Source organism: Phyllopteryx taeniolatus, chromosome 13 (genome assembly GCF_024500385.1).
Source record: "Phyllopteryx taeniolatus isolate TA_2022b chromosome 13, UOR_Ptae_1.2, whole genome shotgun sequence".
Lineage (NCBI taxonomy): Eukaryota > Metazoa > Chordata > Actinopteri > Syngnathiformes > Syngnathidae > Phyllopteryx > Phyllopteryx taeniolatus.
The window spans coordinates 8,104,249-8,125,818 of NC_084514.1; the positions used below are offsets into that span (position 1 = coordinate 8,104,249).

A 21,570-nucleotide genomic window follows, 5' to 3' on the forward strand; every position below is an offset into this window, starting at 1 on the left:
AACACAATGTTTGGTGGCTAGACATTGTAGCACCAAGACTGGAATGGGAAGATAAAAGCCACCTTTTTCACAAAAAGCTCCAAAATGTCTTGAGATATCCCGTGATTCCACAGTCTACCTTTGGTTTTCTCTCCCCCCCACCCCTCCTCCTCCAAGTGAGATGTTTGATGTGTTTGTGTGTCAGGGCCGAATACTCCATTGTGCAGAGCTCCGATCTGGCCAGAGCAGATAAGAGCGAGTGTCTCACCTCAAAAGACCAGCCCGCCTCGCAGAATGGGTTTCATTATACAAAGTGGCTCGTTGGTTGTGTGTAGTTACTACTAGGTGTGTGTGTGTGCGTGTGTGTGTGCGCGCAGACACTCAACTCCCCTGGATTAAAAGATCTCTTAATTCCCTCAGATCCCTAACCGCTCAAAACGTTAGCGGCTAGAAGACGCCGGAATGCTACGGCTCAGTGACTTCTGCTCCCCCGGTTACGAGTCGCCGATCCAGACATGAGCCCGTCCTTCAAAGATGGCCGCACCTCTCACTTCTCATTTGGATCAGCTGATTTTTAATTGGGTCTCTTTGGTGCCTACTACTCTCCCTGCAAAGTCGAGAAGAGAATCATGTAGAGCAGTGGTTCTCAAAGTTTTTGCGCCAAACACCTAGTGCTGGGTGATATGGCCTAAATTGGATGATATGATATTTTTCCTAATGTCGATATTCAGTATGACTCGATTTATTGTATTAAAGTTTATAAATGTATCAAAAAAATTATTTACATTATAAAGCAGAAGATGTATTTACCAATTAAGTTGTTTCAAATGAGTTTGATTTACCACCAAATGCATATAGACAGAAGATGTCCGCCAGCCAGAGGCTGAGCTGCACTGTATTTGTTTACAGAGTAAACATTTCTTGTTGCTTTACTCCTATGTTCCGTGTGGGAACTTGGTACACCTCTGTACTGTACCGAAAACATCTGAATACAAATACATAATTTTTTGACGAGCTGTCCGCGACCCACCCAAAATGGGTCCATTTTTGGGTCCTGACCCACCAGTTGTGAATCACAGTTCTATACTAAATGAGGTAACGCTCAAGTCACCCATGAATCCTCACGTTTCATCATTAACTGTGTAAAGCTATTATTGATCATGTCACACACTCATTCAGTGAGTCTAAAGTTGTATTTGGCAGCTCAATATCTATTGATCCCAGAGTAGTAAATGTGTGTCACATCGCTGTCCCGTGACATTGTGTCAAAACTTGACAAAAACATGTAAAAAATGCACCATGTTGTTTTTGGGGAAATGCCGTCAAAGTATGGATACTTTTTGTAAGCATGTTTTTGTTGTTTGTTTAGCTTCACACACACATAATTTGTAGTGGCTCTGATTTGATTTTCCATCGCCTCTCAGCTTCACAATGACTCCCCCCACCCCCCCCCCCCCACCCGACAGCTCTTTGGTTTTCATGTTGGTGACACCTTTTAACTAGTAGTGTGAATGTGTTGTCATTACCTAAATCTGAAACTGACCCACTGTATTAGCCTTGCACTTTGATTCTGTGCAGTTTAGTTGTATACAGAGTAGGAATGGGCAATATAGTGTCAGATTTAAAAAAATAAATAAAATAATAATTCCCACAAAGATCTGATTTCCAATTTTGATAATTGTACTCCCCCTTTCGCTTATACGGGGGAAACAAAGCAAATAATGTTGTTCATAAGTTTTGCTCTTTTTTTTTTTTTTTTTTTTTTTTTTGTTGGTCCTCCCTGGGATTTGCTTTATTTTTGCTAATACTAAACAAGATTTGAAAATATTTGCAAAGTCTGCAAACCATACTATTCTTTTTTTTAAATTAGCGCCACTCTGTTCTTAGCCAAGCAGGGATGCGCTTTTAACTACGGAAGCTGCAAAAAACTTAACTTAACTCAAAATAAAAATTGTTCTGACAAATAAATTATTATTGATTATTCGCCCAACACTCGCACAAACAAACAGAACATACTCATTTCTTTGCTAACTATACTATTTACATCACTGCTGTTTGTGTCGCACCCCCACTGACGTTGCGCCCGCTCTGACCTCCTGCAGGGATCTCCGCGATGAACAAGCTACGGCAGAGCTTCCGGCGGAAGAAGGACATCTACGTGCCTGAGTCCAGCCGGCCTCACCAGTGGCAGACTGATGAGGAGGCGGTCCGTAGTGGGAAATGCAGCTTTGCGGTCAAGGTGACACTCGCTCACACGCACACACACACACACACACACACACAGAAATTCCTCCAGCGCCGACCTTATTGTGGCACATGCACTTCCTCTGAGAGAGGCGCTTTGTGACTCGGGGATGTAACGTGTGATTAATCACAAGCCTTCAGAAAGTTGCATGCTCTTTGCAGTCTGGATAAAATGTTGCGTATTGTGTAAGCGCACGATGTTGATGTGATTGCCCTGCTCTCGTTTTACGAACCCCAATTCCATTGACGTTGGGGCGTTGTTTAAAACTTAAATAAAAACAGAATACAATGTTTTGCAAATCCTTTTCATCCTATATTCAATTGCATACTACAAACAAATACACTACAAAGACAATATATTTAATGTTCAAACTGATGAACAGTGTTTTTTTTTTTTTTTTGCAAATATTGTCTCAATTCTGAATTTGATGCCTGCAAAATGTTCCAAAAAAGATGGGACAGAGGCAACAAAAGACTGGGAAAGTGGAGGAATCCTCAAAAATCACCTGTTTGGAACATTCCATTGGTGAACAGCTTAATTGGAAACAGGTGAAGGAGTTCACCTCTGTTTTGCATTTTTTGGTATTTTGCCCAACAAAATAAAAAAAATAAAAAAACATTTTTAATGTCATTTATTTTTGTGAAACCTGTATTTTCTAAACTTGATTTTCATAATAATTTTTTTCCCCACAAGCACTCGTCATTTTAGTCTCGTGGCGGCTGCAGGTGAACTGACGGGCGATGGAAGCGAGAGTTGACTCTATTTTGACAACAAAAGTTGTCTTGTGCAAACAGAAGCGCAACAGCTCGCTTCCTCTCATCGCCATAGAAATGAAAACTGGACCATCAAGGACAAAAATGCGGATAATGAAACATGGAAGTGAGCAGGTTGCCTTGATTCTGAATGAAAATGACAAATGAATGAAAATGACAAATTTACACCATGCCTCAATTAGTCAAGGGAGACATACAGTGGGTACGGAAAGTATTCAGACCCCCTTAAAATTTCCAGTCTTTGTTATATTGCAGCCATTTGCTAAAATCATTTGTTATTTTTTCCCCTCATTAATGTACACACAGCACCCATATTGACAGAAAAGAACGGAATTGTTGAAATTTTTGCAGATTTATTAAAGAAAAACTGAAACATCACACAATATTCATACCCTTTGCTCAGTATTTAGTAGAAGCACCCTTTTGAGCTAATACAGCCATGAGTCTTTTTGGGAAGGATGCAACAAGTTTTTCACACCTGGATTTGGGGATCCTCTGCCATTCCTCCTTGCAGATCCTCTCCAGTTCTGTCAGGTTGGATTCGGAACATTGGTGGACAGCCATTTTCAAGTCTCTTCAGAGATGCTCAATTGGGTTTAAGTCAGGGCTCTGGCTGGGCCACTCAAGAACAGTCACTGAGTTGTTCTCAAGCCACTCCTTGTGTGCTTAGGGTCATTGTCTTGTTAGTAGGTGAACCTTCGGCCCAGTCTGAGGTCCTGAGTACTCTAGAGAAGGTTTTCGTCCAGGATATCCCTGTACTTGGCCGCATTTGCCTTTCCTTCGATTGCAACCAGTCGTCCTGGCCTGCCACCACCATGCTTTACTGTTGGGACTGTATTGGACAGGTGATGAGCAGTGCCTGGTTTTCTCCACACATGCCGCTTATAATGAAGGCCAAAAGGTTCTATCTTGGTCTCATCAGACCAGAGAATCTTATTTCTCAACATCTTGGAGTCCTTCAGGTGTTTTTTAAGCAAACTCCATGCGGGCTTTCATGTGTTCTGGACTGAGGAGAGGCTTCCGTCGGGCCACTCTGCCATAAAACCCCGACTGGTGGAGGGCTGCAGTAATGGTTGACTTTATAAAATTTTCTCCCATCTACCGACTGCATCTCTGGAGCTCAGCCACAGTGATCTTTGGGTTCTTCTTTACCTCTCTCACCAAAGCTCTTATCCCCTGATTGCTCAGTTTGGCCAGACGGCCAGCTCTAGGAAGGGTTCTGGTCGTCCCAAACGTCTTCCATTTAAGGATTATGGAGGCCACTTTGCTCTAAGGAACCTTAAGTGCAGCAGAAATATTTTTGTAACCTTGGCCAGATCTGTGCCTTGCCACAATTCTGTCTCTGAGGTCTTCAGGCAGTTCCTTGGACCTCATGATTCTCATTTGCTCTGACATGCACTGTGAGCGGTAAGGTCCTATATAGACCGGTTTGTGGCTTTCCCAATCAAGTCCAATCAGTATAATCAAACACTGCTGGACTCCAATGAAGGTGTAGAACCATCTCAAGGATGATCAGAAGAAATGGAGATCCTCCGAGTTAACTATGAGTGTCACAGCAAAGGGTCTGAATACTTAAGGGTGTGTGATATTTCAGTTTTTCTTTTTTAATAAATCTGCAAAAATTTCAACAATTGCGTCTTTTTCTGTCAATATGGAGTGCTGTATGTACATTCATGAGGAAAAAATAAACTTAAATGTTTTTAGCAAATGACTGCAATATAACAGAGTGACATTTAAGGGCGTCTGAATACTTTCCATACCCACTGTATGTGTTTAAACTCAGTTGCTAACCAAAAAAGCATCACCTACATGTAAACATTCTCTGAATTAAAGTGCACGTTCTTACCATATGTTGTATGACGATCATACGTGTTATAAAACATTTTAAATAAACAGTTTCTCCCCCAATATATATATAGAGACCTTGAAGGTATGCTTCAATTTTTTGCCTTTAACATGAAATAACCAGAAAAGCAGCTCTGTTAAACTTGATTTTCAGCACAAGTAAAATCCCCCTGAGTGCTTGTAAAAGTGGTGAAAATGTCATCCCCTAAGTCCAATGCAGGGGAGGAGGGGGGGAACAATGCAAAAAATAAATTGCTCAATTCAGATTTGTCACGGTCCTCTTTGTGCTCTTTTGTGCTCCTTGTGCTTCTGCGGCTCACGCTTTGACACTTTATTTTTTTTTCCGTCGCTGCCTTGGTGTTCTTCCCCTGCAACCGAACATGCTACTCTCCCCCACCAAACCTACCCGCGCCTTCCCGACGTGCCTTCAGAAAGCGTAATGTTGTGTGGGATTGGAATAGTTGCAGTGGAATTATCTTCCCACTGCTACACCGAGGGTCGACCATTCGGCAGGGAGGAGAGTTGATCTTGGCTTCTTGCGCTTCAAGTGGGAGCACGGTGCATGGTCTGCTGTGTTTCAATGAGCTGCCATTCATGCATCAGAGTCACGCTGACATTTCGTAAACATCTTACTCACCGTTCAAGGCCATTTAAAACAAGTGGTTTCATTAAAATGCGTTGCCAGGCGGCCAATGGATGGAGTTGGATGCGGTGGGAATGGCAGGGTAGTTCACTCGCAGATTTGATTGCTCACGTTGATTCTTGATTTTGTTTTATTCTTAGTCGGTTAGTGGCATACAGTGGGTATGGAAAGTATCCAGACCCCCTTAAATTTTTCACTCTGTTATATTGCAGCCATTCACTAAAATCATTTACAACCCCAATTCCAATGAAGTTGGGACGTTGTGCTAAACATAAATAAAAACAGAATACAATGATTTGCAAATAATGTTCAATCTATATTTAATTGAATATGCTACAAAGACAAGATATGTAATGTTCAAACTGCTAAACTTTATTGTTTTTAGCAAATCTTTGGCTGTGATGTTTTTATACCATAGCCCAGGCATATTAGGAATACGGGAAGTTGTTGTCACATGTAGTATGCGGCCCCGATTTACTGGGAATTCCACATGTTGAAAGTGATTGTGTTGTGCTTTATTGAAATGTATCTTCAGCTCACATCTCTGCATTTGTTACTTACTTACTTACTTTGGTGTTCGGTTAGTAGCTCACTTGTTCTGTTAGTTTGATTAGTAAGTCACTTCGTAAGTTGTCAATTAGTACATTTGGTGGTTTGTTAGTTTGTTGGCTCTTGGTTTGGTAGTTTATTGGCTCTTGGGTAGTGCTTTAGTTTATTGGTTAGGTTGTTTGTATGTGAATAAGTCAGTTGGTGAGTAAGTCAATTGTTTGGTTAGTTTGTTTGCTGTTTGGTCGATAAATCAGTTGGTTAGTTCAATTTAGTTGTCGGTCAAAACGTTTGTTGGTTGTTTTTTGTCTGTTTGTTAGTTTAGCTCTTTTTTTACTTAGTTCATAGATTGTTGTGTTTGGTTAGTTACTTAGTTTGGTTTTTGATGATTTAAATCAGTTGGTTAGTCGTTAGTGAGTACAATGACGGTTGGATAGTTTATTGGCTATTGGTCGGTTGATTAGTTTGTTGCCAGTTGTTAGTAAGCTCATTATTTGGTAAGTTTGATCTTTAGCTAGTTGTCACATGTAGGACGTGAGTACTACTTGCCAACACTACCTGCGCGTGTTAAGTGAAGGCCTGTGAAGGACATTTAAGTGAGGCATCTGTCACGACCCCCCCCCCGACGTCCAAGCCCCTTTCGATGCTTCTGATGGTCCTCTCAACCCAAGGCCGCTTCGTCACATCAGCGACATCCTTGTGTGCAAACGCTCTGACTGTGTGCATTATAATTCACCGTGACTCACTACCGTGGCGTCACACTCTGGAAATAGCGCGGCGGGGTGGTCCGCTGAGGGTCGGCGTCACTTGCTGTGTATCTGCGAGGAAAGGGTAAGGACTTCCTCTCGGCCTTACAATGGCTGCTGGCGCTCCCGGGTGACACGCACAAGAAGGCAGGCTGGCGAAAGCCCGTCAGAGGGGAAGGCTCGTTCCTGACGCTCTGTGCCTGATCCTGCGGTGCAGCGCAGCCAGAGGAAACTTGGGCAGGAAAAGTCTTGAGGAGTTGGCTCCGTCTCATGTTCATGTGCAAAAGTGCAATGTCAGGTCACCTTTAGAGAAGAATGAAATTAATGAATCTCTACATATCCTTTAAAGTGGAATTTAGTTTTTCCATCCTCTCTGTGTTTGTGTGAGACATGAATGCAAACTTTACATAAAATAAATAATAATTTACATCTCACATCTCTGCAAAAAAAATAAAATAAATGTCAACAAACGTTTGACACTCCACAATCGGAAAGGTCCCCGCAGCAGAGCTTGTTGGTTTGTTGGTAATTTTCTTCTTTAGTTAGTCAGAAGTTAGAGGGAGACGTTTCATGCAAACATTGTAGAGGGGTGACAAGTGGTGCAGAATTTCGTTGCAGATCCAGATAAACGTCTCGATCTATTTTCACCTTTGCTTGTTGCAGTCTGCTTGCATTTGGGACCAAATGGCGCAGTGACCCAAAAGATCTAGTAGATGGAGCCGCGGTGGAAAGACTGTAATATGCGTCACTGCAACATTTGGGACTGGAGTGGAACAGACAGTGAACGTCATGATGGATTATGATTGTTCTGCCAAGTGCCGTTCTAGTTTGAAACGTTATATTTTCCTCTGACGTGCACTGTGCAAATTTCCTGCCATGATACATCTACTCCCCAAGTGCTGCGTGAAAGAGACTATGGTGTTTTAATCTGGGATTAGGATTAAACATATTTTTGATAGAGAACACAAGATGAGACACTGTGTTCTTTGCCTATTGTACTCAGGCCAGTCTGCTTAAGTCTCTTATACAAGCCCTGACTCTTTTTCATATTTCACGTAGGCGCTCTCGCGTGTGCTCTCGCTAAATGTAGCGACTCAATTTTGTCCCTCAGTCCTCCAGAAGCAGCAAGGGATTGTCTGAACTATGACTGACCTCGTGATTGTATTTAGTTATGTGTATAAATCAGTGGTGCCAACATGCCAGTGGCGAGCAAGACTCACTGAAATAACCAACCTCATTGCGCACTTTTATTATCACGGCCTTATTTAATCTTGCCGCACCTCGGGAAGCCTTTGCCGCGCCGTTACTCACTTTTCTGTGTGTGTCTGTGTGTGGTTCTTCCCGCAGTACTTGGGACACGTGGAGGTGGAGGAGTCGCGGGGGATGCACATCTGTGAGGACGCGGTCAAGCGGCTGAAGACTGTACGTATTCCTGGGAAAATCCCCAAAAGAGGAAGCTCCCCCTTTGTCTTGTCAGTGTGCATCACATTTTCTTTGCTGGTGTTTCCCGCTTAAGTGACTGTTCTTCGTCAACTATCACGATGTACCAACATTCCCTTGGGGTGTCTCTTCCTCCCTCTCACTCTTTCCGGCGCATTAATTCTACCAGGTTCGGTAGGGGAGAAGTGTGGGGGGGATGTTGTCGGTCGAGATCCCCGCTCCGGTCGTAAACTCAAAGCTCGGCTTTGGGGTATCTTTCTCTCTGTGATCACAACGTGCGTTCAGGAGGATTAAGGCGTCACGGTCAAAGTTTACACCCTGTGATGTGAATTCACCGATTTATTTATTTATTTATTTTTATTTTATTTATTTTTGTTGTTGTTGTTTTTTTTTTCTAAATATAATGCATTTCTGTAGATTATTGCTGAAAACATGCTAAGACTGAGAACTATGTAGTACTGAATTGTGGAATTATTGCTCTAAATTGGTTTTCACTATTTCAGTTTTCCTGATTTCTTTTTTTTCTTTCTTTTTTTTGTGGGGGGGGGTGACTGAGACGGTGCCTGGTGAACCACCTTGGGTTGGACATGAGTCCCCCAACCTCTACTGTATAAGACCTTGAGAGGCTCTGTTCGCATCAGTGCTTATCCAGCATAGTTGTGAGTTCTTTATTATTACTAAGGCCAAGCCTGTTTCCTTGCGTTGGGTCTCCGCGAGACGGCACCCTGGTGAGAGCGCAAGCAATATTTTAGTCTTCTGAGACGCCGCGACGTCTCCGCCAGTGAGATGGTTCCTTTAGGGATGTAAAGGCCTAAGAAAGATGCTAGACAAAGTAGCATCCATTTTCGTCATGGTAGTAGTATTTGATTCACAGTTGAACTGTTGAGTTGGACAACCCAGCAAAAGCGGGATGCGCTGCCAACAAAGTTCAGGGAATTTCTGCTTTGGGTGTTGGCAATTAGCTTTCTGTTATAGTTGAATCAGTGGCCTGTTTTATACAGGGATTGGGATTCAGTGCCAAAGAAACTCAAGGAATTCACGCTTTGCAGGTCTGCCATAAGCTTTCTGTTATATTTCAAAATATTTGGTAGTTTCTTTTAGCAAGCGACCCCCCCCCCCCCCAAAAAAAAACAGTAGTTTAATATGCCTTTTACACAGAACTCAGCAAAAAGGGTATATCAGCCACTTTGACTTATTTTACACAGAACTAAGCAAAGGCGGGATATTGCTGCATTTGGGATTCATTGCCCACATCGAGCCAGGAAATTGCCGGGTTAGATGGCCACTGTGGAAGATGCTTGTGTGTTCTTTTCTGCAGAATTCCTTTGCACACAGGCATCATCCCGCCTCTGTTTCTAATGCTACCTCAGAAGGCAGAAAGAAAGTTGGCACATTTTAAAGCATTGTGAGTGTATTTAAGTGGACAGTGGCACACGTAAATGTCCGTATCAGTCAGAACACAGACACACAGTCGTATGGCCTGAGAGGAGAGTGTGTGTGTGTGTGTGTGTGTCCACGTGCGTGCATGTGTGAGAATGTACACACATTCATAACATGTATGAAAGACAAAGAATCACACACTCGCAAGTGTAGAATTTCTGCGCAATATCCCCCACGAGCACACAAGCGGTAGCAGCACGTACGCGTCGACGCTTGATGAGGTCACATGAAGCCCGAGGCCGCACGCTCTTTTATCGAGTTGGTGTCATTGGACACCACGGAGCATGCAGTCTTTCTGCGGGCACTGACTGTCTCTCTGCCCTCGACCTAATGACATTATTGTGGCTCGTGATGAGGCCTGGAAACCCAGCTGTGGTTGTACAGTACAGTCATGACATTAGGGGTTTGTGTTTGTGCGTGCTTGTTGTATGTCTGTGTGTGTGTGTCTGTGTGTGCTCGTGTGTACGTGTAACTGATGCCATTACATTTACTACCTTTTTTCCAGAGTGTAGAAATAAGACAAGTCTATTTAAAGCAGGCATTTATTGTTTTTCAAGTGGCTAATGCGCAGTTACAAGGTCCTGGTTCATCCTCATTGATGCTTTAATGTGCTAACTTTTGTCATTACGTTGTTGCCTATCTGGCGAGCTGGTCTTCCCAATGACTCTATTGTATTGCTGGGAGTCGCAGTAGTTTTATCATGACTCTGTGTCCTGTGACTAACCGACGTCCACGCTGCCCCTGCTGTGATGTCGCTTCTTGGCTGTGATGTCGCTTCTTGTACTTGGTTTTAGTCTGGGTCCAGGTTTGTGTTAAAACTATCAAAGGACCGATTCTATTTTTGCTCTTGTTCTTTACCTGCACTATGGAATTGTAGCTACTGTACAGAGAACCAACAAAAAAAAGACTATTATAATATATATACCGAAATTGCTCATTTATACACTCTTGAGTATAATGTGCACCCCAAAAAATCAGGCAAACCCTTCTACCTTTCTGTAACGCTGCTATACAATTTGCTGCTATCCAATTTGCTGTTATCCATATGCTCAAAACATGAAGTATTATTCATATTTTATTTGTTTTTTTCAAAGAAATATTCTGATCTGTGTGCATGCATTGATGTAATTTTATTTTTTTTAATCAAACGTTTGTGTGCCTGTGTCGGGACAGTCTAAAACGCTTAAAGTAAAAAAAATAAAAAATTTAAAAAAAAAAGCTTTATGTGCGACACCTGTGACCAATTGTCACCAAAATATATGTGGATAATCTTTCCTTATGTCCACTTCAACCTCTGAAAATATCAGAACGAAATCTCAAATATGTAGGATTTTTATGGACGTTAAGCCTTTTCCTCTCCATTTTCTCTATCACTATAGAGAAAAAGCTTAATGTCACAAAACTGCGACCAGTCATCCCCCAAATTTATGTGGACATCCTTCCTTATACCCACTTCAACCTCTAAAAATATCAGAACAAAATCCCTCAAATTCGGGATTTTATGGATTTTATTTTTTTTCCTCTTTAAGGCAGGATATTTCCACACTTGGAATTCAGTGCTAACGAAGCTCCATTAGAGTCCTGTTATCGTAGAATCAGTTGCCTCTTTTACATGGAGAACCTGCAAAAACAAAAATAAAAAAAATAACTAGGGCTGAAGCGATTAATGGAATAATTGGATTGCGAATAAACTTGAAGATATTGCTGCAATTAGCATTCAGTGCCAACGATGTTCATGGGATTCCTTCTTGGCGTGTCAGCATTTGGTTTTCTGTTATAGTAGAATCAATAGCCTCTTTGACACAGAGAACCCGCAAAACAAATTGATGATTTATATGCTTTTTACACAGGACAGGCTAAAAAGTTTATTAAAGAGGTTGTAAGGTGGTCTAATAAAGTGTCCTTTTTACCTACTTTACCTCTCAAACCTCCACTTTCCTTCCTACCCACAGATCATTCACACTTTCATAACTTAAAAAGCTCAAATATTGTATTAAGTTTTGTTGGTGTGTTATATTTTTTTTGTCTTTGTAAGCAGGTTTAAATTGTGGTGTTGTCCAGAAATGCTTCAATTCCAACCCCGCCCCCTCCCATTTTCCCAGCCTTTTAAGTAATTTTCCCACCCTTGACCCTCAACTTGGCTAACCACAGCTAACCAGTAGCCATCACCATCATCATCTGCATGTGTCACTAACAAGCTGACTTGCTGGTTAACATGTTAAATCATGCATTAACACGACTCCGCCCCCGGCCGGCGTGTAACAGGAGCCGAGTGGCACGGCTTACCGGCGGGGACCAAGGAGGGAGGAGGGGATTAAAGGTCTAGAGTAAAGACTAGCCTGCATCTGGTTTCTTTTGGGCGGCCTGAACTTGACCTCCATCACCCCCCCTGCCTGACTGATCAACACTCAGAAATCAGATTCACACCACCTTTGAGTCTGACTCGGAATCACAGTAAACCTTCCAGATACGGTCTTTCTATTGAAGACTTTTCCAACCACTACTACACAACTAAAGCTGTGCGATATAACGATATATACAATATTAAAAAGTCTATCGTACAGTGTAATCTTTATCATTTGTATGGTTAGCTATACCTTGCCACTACTTAGGGAATCCTCTGATTTCTTTTCCTCTGCTGAGTAATACTTTTACTGGATAAATGTTAAGTGTATTTGAATGTTACTTGAAGCTCTGTTTTGTATTTATTAAAATCTTTGCACTTTGCTGGATTCCTTGAAAAATGGTTGTACTATCAGATATTTTGAATGGTAGTTATTCAGCCACTGGATCTTTTGTTTATTTTTGTTAATCTTTTGTCAGTTTAATTGTGTGGTCTATATAAAATATGTATTTTCTAAATAATTTGAGAAAAGATAACAGAAAATTTCCATTAATGTATTTATAAGGTAAAATATATCAGGATATAAAATTACCTATATGGGATATAAAATTGTGTCCATATTGCACAGCTCTACTAGCAACTACTATTTTTGAAAGTGATTAGCGAGTTAAATTCTTGCTAAGAAACAGATAACCCGAACGGCATCATTTTCAAATTGTTTTCCGTATGACGAGAAAGGAGCCCAGTGGAAGGCAATCGATCATACTGAACATCACCAAAGACGTGGTGCCAATTTATTCGTTGCAAAAGCAGTGATTTATCCATGTTAGAAACGTTTGACCCAAGGTATGTTCTTCCAAGCCGCAAGTATTTTGCCGAGTTCGCCTTGCCTCACCTGTAAAACTTTACACGAGTAAACATAAGAAAGCTAGAGGGAGTGGGACTTGGTGACAGACATACTAACCAGCCTAGCCATGCACTCTGATGGATTAGTTTATGATGTTAAATTGTTGAACATTTGTTGTTGTTGTTGTGGTGGAAAAAAATAAATAATCAAGGCTTTTATTTTAAGGCCAAATTGCCAAGCCCTAGGTTCCACACAATAAGACAGACCACTCTATGGTCAGGACTGGTTTAGTTGGTTTCATTCTTTTGAGCGCTATCTGTCCAGGCTTCACCTTCCTACTCGTTTTTATGGCCGTTGGATGATTTGTGCACTTCCTGTGTGTGTGTGTGTGTGTCTGTGTGGTGCGTATGTGGTGCTACTAATACTGACCACAATTAGCATACAATTGGTATCACTCATAAACAGTCAATCAATAATCAAACAACCCAATCCAACTTCCCTCTCCTTCCTCCTCATACGATTCTTCCAGGTAACACTGTCATACTTTGTCCACCCCATCCCTCTCACCTGCCCCATTTATTTTTTTTAAACAACCATCCAGGACAGGAAATTCTTCAAAGGATTCTTTTCCAAAGTAAGTTGCTGATTTGTGTCCAGTCCGAGTGCCTTTTTCTTTTCTCTATCTCACGTTTTAACAAGTCACCCTTTTGAAGGCCAGACAAGGTCACACACAAACACACACACCGGTGCATGTGCTTGAGAAGGTGGGAAGGGGTTTAGATCACGGTGGGGCACTTGTGTGTTAACATGAGCGTCTACTACGCACGCACGCACGCGCACACAGTGGTCGTTGCTGTCCTAACCAACAGGGCACCCGAGCACCAACCTTCTCATTCCTCTCCTTCTGTTTGGCTTGTCTGGCACAGCGACTTTACTGTGGATCGGCAGGGATATTTTTGTCGGCTGAAACACGTCTCTTGTTGTTGTTGTTTTTTTTTTTAACCGCACGTAGGCTGGGAAGAAGGCAGTGCGCGCCGTGCTGTGGGTGTCGGCAGACGGTCTACGCGTGGTCGACGACAAAACTAAGGTGAGAAAATGCACCGGACAATAAGGCTGGACGATGAATCGATTTTATCGATTAATTGCTGGTTTGTTTTTCAGGATTTGTTTTTATTTTATTTTTTTTGCTTGCCGGATGTTACAGCACTTAATGTTGCAATTTTGCGGTGGCGTATCTGAAGCTCGCTCGTAAAAAAAAAAATTGGGTTCGTAGAATAAAGCAAAAAAAGCAACCATGCGACGTCTCCTAACTGGGGAAAGTGTAAGTTGGTTCACTTAAATCGGCACACTTCCAAATTTTGGGCCGAAATCGCCTTTCCCCACCTGTACAAATGTTTTGACAAAATTGACATTTTCCAAGAGGAATCACTTACATTTTCACATTCTGTATTTCTGTGGAATTTGATGAATGTTAATGCTGGTTAAAAAAAAATATATATATTGAAAATAACTGTTTCAAAGCTGGATTAGTATCAGGAGACATTTGACAAATCCCAGGCGGGGAAAAGCAAAAAGCAAAACTTGTTTTGATTGACATTTTCAGGGATTTTATTTTAAGATGCCCAGCCGTACGTGACAGCCTTCAGAGGACCATTCATAAACTTTCACTTGAAATACATTTTTTATTTACCTTTAACATTGGTTAATATTACAAAAATCAACAAAATGGTCTTTCCCCATCTGCAGTTGAGTAAATAAATGTCCAGGCCATTAATTACAGAAAATAAGCTCTGCACTAAAGTCGAGCACCTGCAGGAGCAATATCACTTTCAAATAATGTTAGACTGACATCTGTTGGAAAAATAATAAATCTACTTCCTACAACATCTAGATGTCACCTGATGAAGAAATACTTTACAGTTAGAAGAATAACAAAATTAAACCAAACCCCAAGAAATGTCATGAATAGTTAGCTAAATTATAAAAATAAAAATACTAGCTCAACATTTTGTTTTAAAACACCAGTGTTTGGTCATCTGATGAAGATAAACAATGTCAATACTGCATATAATAAATAATTTGACTTTAATTTGAATTTAAAAAACAAAAAAATCAAAATAAAGTGACAACTTTGGATTTAGGACACCTGTACATTGTCAATGGATGAAGGAAAAATAAAACTGAATATCAAAATACTGCATTATCAAAACATAATTAAACCATATGGAAGAATTAAAAGTAAGGTATCATGATGTAAGAAGATATAGGTTGAAGTTGCTATTATACCTTATTTTGCTCATATACCATTGTTCTCTCACATAAATACAACAGCTAGCACCCCAAAATGATGTTCAATCTTTTAATATGCGGAAAAATTGGGAATCTATTAGGGTAGGGAAAACATGGCAGCTAGTGCCTCATCACAAGCCTTGTCAACCCAAGCATACCGTTGCACTTGCGCTTCCACATGAGCACAACTGCCATAGAACCCCAAAATTATGTTCAATAGTTCATTCAAGGTTCTTAAAAAAATTGCTAATTTATTACACAGTCATTGATTAAAATGGTACGAACGCATCACGATGATGACCCTTGCATTTCAAAGTCCAAAAGCCGTGCACATCAAAGTTGCGGTTAGCCAAGCCCCGTGACCGTACAAAAAGCCTTTACTATGTCACAAAATCAAACTCCTGTGTAACGTCATCGTCCAAAAGTCTTTCTTTTTTATTATTCTTTTTTTTAATTTTAGCAAGCACTCAAGGCAGATAAAATAGAACGAACACAGCGCTGTGATGGCTAGTGTTGGCCCTGTTGACTGCCACCCCTGCCCATTAAAGTCCGTGGTTACATAACGCCACCGATCATACAAAATTTTCATAAAAGGAAACACCTGTGATATGTCATCTTCCAAAACAGTTTTTCAAAGGTAAGCGACGCAATCAACCCAACAAGCAGATCACAAAACCTGTGAAAACAGGCGGAAATGAATCACCTCACGCGGCTGCTCTCTGCAAGGAGGCATTACAATGATCGAATTCAACAAAACCTACACAAATTTAGCTAACCTCACTATTTTTACCTCGTTATTGTCTCCCAAAAAATCGTAATCATTTATTGAATAAGCTAGATCCAGCCCCAACCAGCTGGTTTTGCCTGCGGGAACTCTTGCTCGAGTTATTAACCAGTGATTGCAGCCATGGATTTAACGGTTACTGCATATGCCAGTATTTTTCATGCTCTTCTTGGGCGAATCGATAACCGACGTTTTAGACCTCGCAGAAAATGTACACGTAGGAATATTGCACCCAGAGCATTTGGTGTACAAAATGGAGGGATTTATGGATGTTCTTTCCATCCTCTCTGGCCTAGATAGTTCACTGGGGGAGAGGAGGACGTGTGATAGAATTATTATTTTTTTCAATTATTAATACTGAGGAAACGGCAATTATTATTATGATGATGAAGCAAATCATTTGAATCTGATGATGGAGCTGACTGACGGGGATCCTTCTGTTCCACAGGACCTGATCCTAGACCAGACCATCGAAAAGGTGTCATTCTGCGCGCCAGACCGGAACTTCGAGAGAGCATTTTCGTACATCTGCCGGGACGGGACGACGCGCCGCTGGATCTGCCATTGCTTCATGGCCGTCAAAGACTCTGTGAGAACGCCGCACGTGAAAGAAGATATTAATATATGACGCAAACATGATCATTCGATGCCGTACATGTAGGGGGAGCGGCTCAGCCACGCTGTGGGCTGCGCCTTCGCCGCCTGCCTGGAGCGCAAGCAGAAGCGGGAGAAGGAATGCGGCGTCACGGCCACATTTGATGCCAACCGGACCACCTTCACCCGCGAGGGCTCCTTCCGTGTCGCCACGGCTACGGAGGCGGCCGAGCGGGAGGAAGTTATGAGGCAGCTGCAGGACGCTAAAAAAGGTGCGTGTCTAGAATCACCCACTCCTCCTGGGAATCTGGGATTTTTACTTTATTTGGCTGCGGAAAGATTCCATTTTAATCTCTCTTGTGATCACATTATCAAATGACTGATGATTTTCCGAGAAAAACTTTAAGGTGCCCAGAGGACATTTTCTGTTGACTACGATGTTGGTAGTGGTTGCTTGAAGGGAAGCGGTCACATGGAAACATTTACACTATTAATACTGACCGTCGATTTTTATTTACTGAACTGCTGAGTGGGGGGATGTGTCTCTAAGTGAGAGGCTTTTATTTGTACATGTTTAAAATGACTATAAAATGTTATCAGTATGTAGTATTGCATTTATTTTTTTGTTCCTTTTTTATTAGCTAGTTTTGAATTTATACCTTTTGTTTGCTATTTTATTCATTTATAATTTTTGCTATTTAAATTCAGTATTTTTTATTTAATTTAAAAACATGCCGTTTTTTGTTTATTAATTTGAATTGTATCATGTTTTCCTAGTTTTGTATTACCTATCTTTTTAAATATCTTGTTTTATTCAAGTTATTGTACTTATTGTTTTATTTATTTTTTTAATTGTTTTTATAATTGGAAAGTTTTTTATTTTACTTTTTGGACTGGTTAGCACATCTGCCCCACAGTTCTGAGGACCGGGGTTCAAATCCCAGCCCCGCCTGTGGGGAGTTTGCATGTTCTCCCTGTGCTTGCGTGGGTTTTCTCCGGGCAGTACGGTTCCCTCCCACATCCCAAACACATGCAGGGTAGGTTGATTGAGGACTCTAAATTGCCCATAGGTGTGAATGTGAGTGTGAATGGTTGTTTGTTTATATGTGCCCTGCGATTGGCTGGCAACCAGTTCAGGGTGTACCCCGCCTCCCGCCCAAAGATAGCTGGGATAGGCTCCAGCACGCCCGCGACCCTATTGAGGATAAGCGGAACGGAAGATAAATGAATGAATGATTGTTTTTATGCAAATAGCTGCACAAAATGGTGTAAATCAATGATAGATGCCATATTTTTGTGTAACCACTTCAATTAGAGCTAATTGAATCCAAGGTGGTGGTATAAAAGGCAAAATTATAAACACACTGCCTTTGGAAAATACTTCAATCATTATCCTGTAATACTTCAATAATACTTAATGCACACAATTATGCAAATTAAAAAACTAAGGCCACAAGGTTAAAGTTGCAGCAAAGTATTCACAGCACTTCACTTTTTCTATATTATGTTATGTCACAGCTTTATTCACAAATGGAATAAGTTCTTTTTTTTTTTTTTTTTTTTCCCCCCAAAAAAATTCTAAACACAACACCCCACCCTTGCTTACATGAAAAGAGGAATGGGTGAAGCTTGTGGCATCACATTAAAAAAGACTCGAGGCTGTACTTGCTGTTGTCACATCATCCACGTTGTTCACGACAGCCGAGAGCGACGCCAAAGTGGCGGGGAACTCCGCCGGTGGCGGCGTGATCAACGTCTCCGCCATTCAGTCGGGCGGCTCGCCGTCGCCCTCATCCTCGCCGCCGCTCCCGCTGGCCGCCCTGGGCCCGCAGGCAATTCCCCGCCGGCACGCCCCCGCCGAGGCGTTGGCCAGGCAGGGCTCCTTCCGCGGCTTCCCGGCGCTCAGCCAGAAGACGTCGCCCTTCAAGCGCCAGCTATCGCTCCGCATGAACGAGCTGCCCTCCACCGTGCAGCGCAAGTCGGACTTCCCCATCAGGAATGCGGGTGAGACGGGGAGCTAAGTCCACACACATGGACACGAGCGCACACACACAAACACAAACACACACTTGGATACAGAGACATGCACTGACACACACTCACAGACACACACTTTGACTGTTATTGTAATTTCTTCCCCCTCACCCACTTGCAGTGCCCGAGGTGGAAGGAGAGAACGACAGCATCAGCTCGCTATGCACTCAGATTACCACAGCGTTCAGCGGACCCCCGGAGGACCCCTTTTCCTCTGCGCCTATGCCCAAAGCACTCACCTCGCCGCAGTCGCCTGGAGCGCCAGGTAACCATCGACCTGACATCCAACATGAAAAGTTCATATCACCTTGGCACAATTATCAGTATTATCCCCACATTGCGTAAAGAAATTCATCGGAGATTTGCTCATAATATAACACATAACAAGGAAAAACAAATTAATAATGCCCGAAATACTACAAAAAAATAACAAAATAGTTTTACCAATAAATATACACAAATATTAGATCTGAATTGACATAAATAAATAAAGTTTGAAGGTACAAATTAGACAAAAAAAACACTAAATGAAACAATACACAAATATAGATGTAAAATACAAAGAATTTCATATGAAAAATACTTAATTCAAGGGAAATAATACACACGGTGGCCGACTGGTTAGAGCGTCAGCCTCACAGTTCTAAGGACCCGGGTTCAATCCCCGGCCCCGCCTGTGTGGAGTTTGCATGTTCTCCCCGTGCCTGCGTGGGTTTTCTCCGGGCACTCCGGTTTCCTCCCACATCCCAAAAACATGCATTAATTGGAGACTCTAAATTGCCCGTAGGCATGACTGTGGGTGTGAATGGTTGTTTGTTCCTATGTGCCCTGCGATTGGCTGGCAACCAGTTCAGGGTGTACCCCGCCTCCATGCCCGATGACATGAGCTCCAGCACGCCCGCGACCCTAGTGAGGAGAAGCGGCTCAGAAAATGGATGGATGGATGGATGGATGGATGTATATGTATATATATGTGTATATATATATATGTATATATGTATATATATATATATATATATATATATATGTATATATATATATATATATATATATGTATATATGTATATATGTATATATATATATATGTATATATTATAAAATTACACCAACATACAAATCATGAAATATTAGATAAACAAATACCAAAATGTTAAAAGAAGTGTAGGTGTAAAATACCAAAATATTAGATAAATATACAAAAATATATCATCATTACAAAATGATACAAAGTATTAGGCAAAAATATATACAACTGATAAATTAGACAAAAATAAAATAAAAAAACAAAAACAGATGAAAAATACACAAATATTAGACAGAAATTAGACAAATATGACAAAAATACAAATTAGACACAAACCAAAACTTGAATGAAAAATACACAGATATTAGAAAAGAGAAACATAAGAAAATAAAATAATAACGCAAACGCACACGGCCCTGATAATAATAATATGCAAAAAACTATTGGATGGGGGAAAAAAAGCTCAAATCTTAGGGGGATAAAATCACATACAGTATTTAGATGGCAAATACAAACAATATTAAACAAAATCATTATCACCTAACACCAAAATATTATAAAATAATATAAAATATTAGACAAAAAATACACAGAAAAAAAAAAAGCGCAACTGTAGATGTAAAATGCCCCCACCCAAAAAAATGAGACAAACATACAATGGAAAAAATATGGGCTGTACCTTGGCTTTCTTCCGCCATGTTTCATAGAACCATAACATTCATCATTCATTCGTCGTTGTCTTCGCTTTTTGGGTTGCGTTCGCTTCCAGTAAAGCATAAAATATTTCCTCCCGACCTCTAACACAAGTCTTTCTTGTCTTTTTGACATTTAGTCCTTTTTGCTTGTTTCTTGTACACTTGATTGACATGTTCCAACTCGCATGTCTAACATTGAACCGCCCTCCTCTTTCTCTTCCGCTGTAGTCAACAGTTGTGCTGCCACTGCTACCGCTTCCCTTTCTACTCCTCATCCTCTTCCTCCTCCCCCACCTCCTACTGCTGCTGCTGTTAATCCTCCAGCTCCGAGCTCAGCAGCGTTGGCCCCCGCTCTACCCGCTCGAGACACTAACCCCTGGGCCAAGACCCCCGCTGGGGTCCCGGCCCCTGCGCCACCCGGTAAGAGGACACAAAAAAGCATGTGCTAAACAATGGAGGTGTTTGTGTGTACAGTATAACTATTCACAAATAGAGAAAAAAAGTAACTGACACCCCCCTAAAAATGTGAAGAATTGCCAATGTTAATTGTACGTTAAACCATGGCTCCTCCGCCGCATACAAGGTTTGTCTCTCAGTCAAAATGCATCACGTAAACATACGTTCTGTGCTCAAACTAGTAAGTCTAAATATTTGAAAATCAAATCATCTTTCCCCAATTAAAAGAATGGAAATGCCTTTAATCTGTTACAGGCCCCCCCCCCCCCCCAAAAAAAAAAACATCGGGTGTGTTTTTTAATAAGGAAAAATAATACTGAATAATATTGTACTTTTTAAGAACATAAAGTGCTTACATGTAAATGAAATGTAAAAAAAATTGAACAGTGTGTGCACCATGATTTAATGCTGCAATCCAATTAATTGTGCTGCTCCTTTCTTGACCAGCGGCAATTGTGTTATGATATCTGTTGTTTCTAAAATGTAAAAAGTATCAATGCTAACTGTTAGCATGTCAGTGGCGTCTTGCATCATTTGTTAGCATTAAGTGAAGTGGATTTTCCAAAGTCATTTTCATATTGTTTTACAAATCTACTATTGGTCTCCACTTCATCTGTAAGATTTACACATTACTAACCCATTCAAACCAATGAAAGTAGCTTGAGAACAAATCTATAAACTCATTCACTGCCAGCCTTCTCAGTTAACATGGATATTTGACTTCTAAAGCCGTCAATGGCAGTGAATGTGTTAATGCTCTTGAACTATCCGTTAGACACAGCCACCCCCATTCCATGTCGCACCTTTTACTCTTAACCGTGACTCAGTGGAAAAAAACTGTTGATT

The 21,570-nt window shown here is 41.2% G+C and overlaps 1 protein-coding gene across 5 annotated transcripts in view; it reads left to right on the forward strand.

Annotated features, from left to right (window-relative positions):
• numb (NUMB endocytic adaptor protein) overlaps window positions 1-21,570 on the forward strand; it is a 42,737-nt gene that overhangs the window by 19,432 nt on the left and 1,735 nt on the right. For 2 of the 5 annotated variants that reach the window (XM_061794573.1, XM_061794572.1), the window contains 9 exons: window positions 2,082-2,218; window positions 8,125-8,199; window positions 13,450-13,482; window positions 13,861-13,935; window positions 16,370-16,510; window positions 16,583-16,787; window positions 18,217-18,519; window positions 18,671-18,814; window positions 20,497-20,688. In XM_061794573.1, coding sequence (XP_061650557.1) covers window positions 2,093-2,218; window positions 8,125-8,199; window positions 13,450-13,482; window positions 13,861-13,935; window positions 16,370-16,510; window positions 16,583-16,787; window positions 18,217-18,519; window positions 18,671-18,814; window positions 20,497-20,688 — 1,294 coding nt within the window. In that variant the 5' untranslated portion in view covers window positions 2,082-2,092. The remainder of the gene's footprint in view (window positions 1-2,081; window positions 2,219-8,124; window positions 8,200-13,449; window positions 13,483-13,860; window positions 13,936-16,369; window positions 16,511-16,582; window positions 16,788-18,216; window positions 18,520-18,670; window positions 18,815-20,496; window positions 20,689-21,570) is intronic. The other 3 variants (XM_061794575.1, XM_061794574.1, XM_061794577.1) reach the window with 3 other exon arrangements.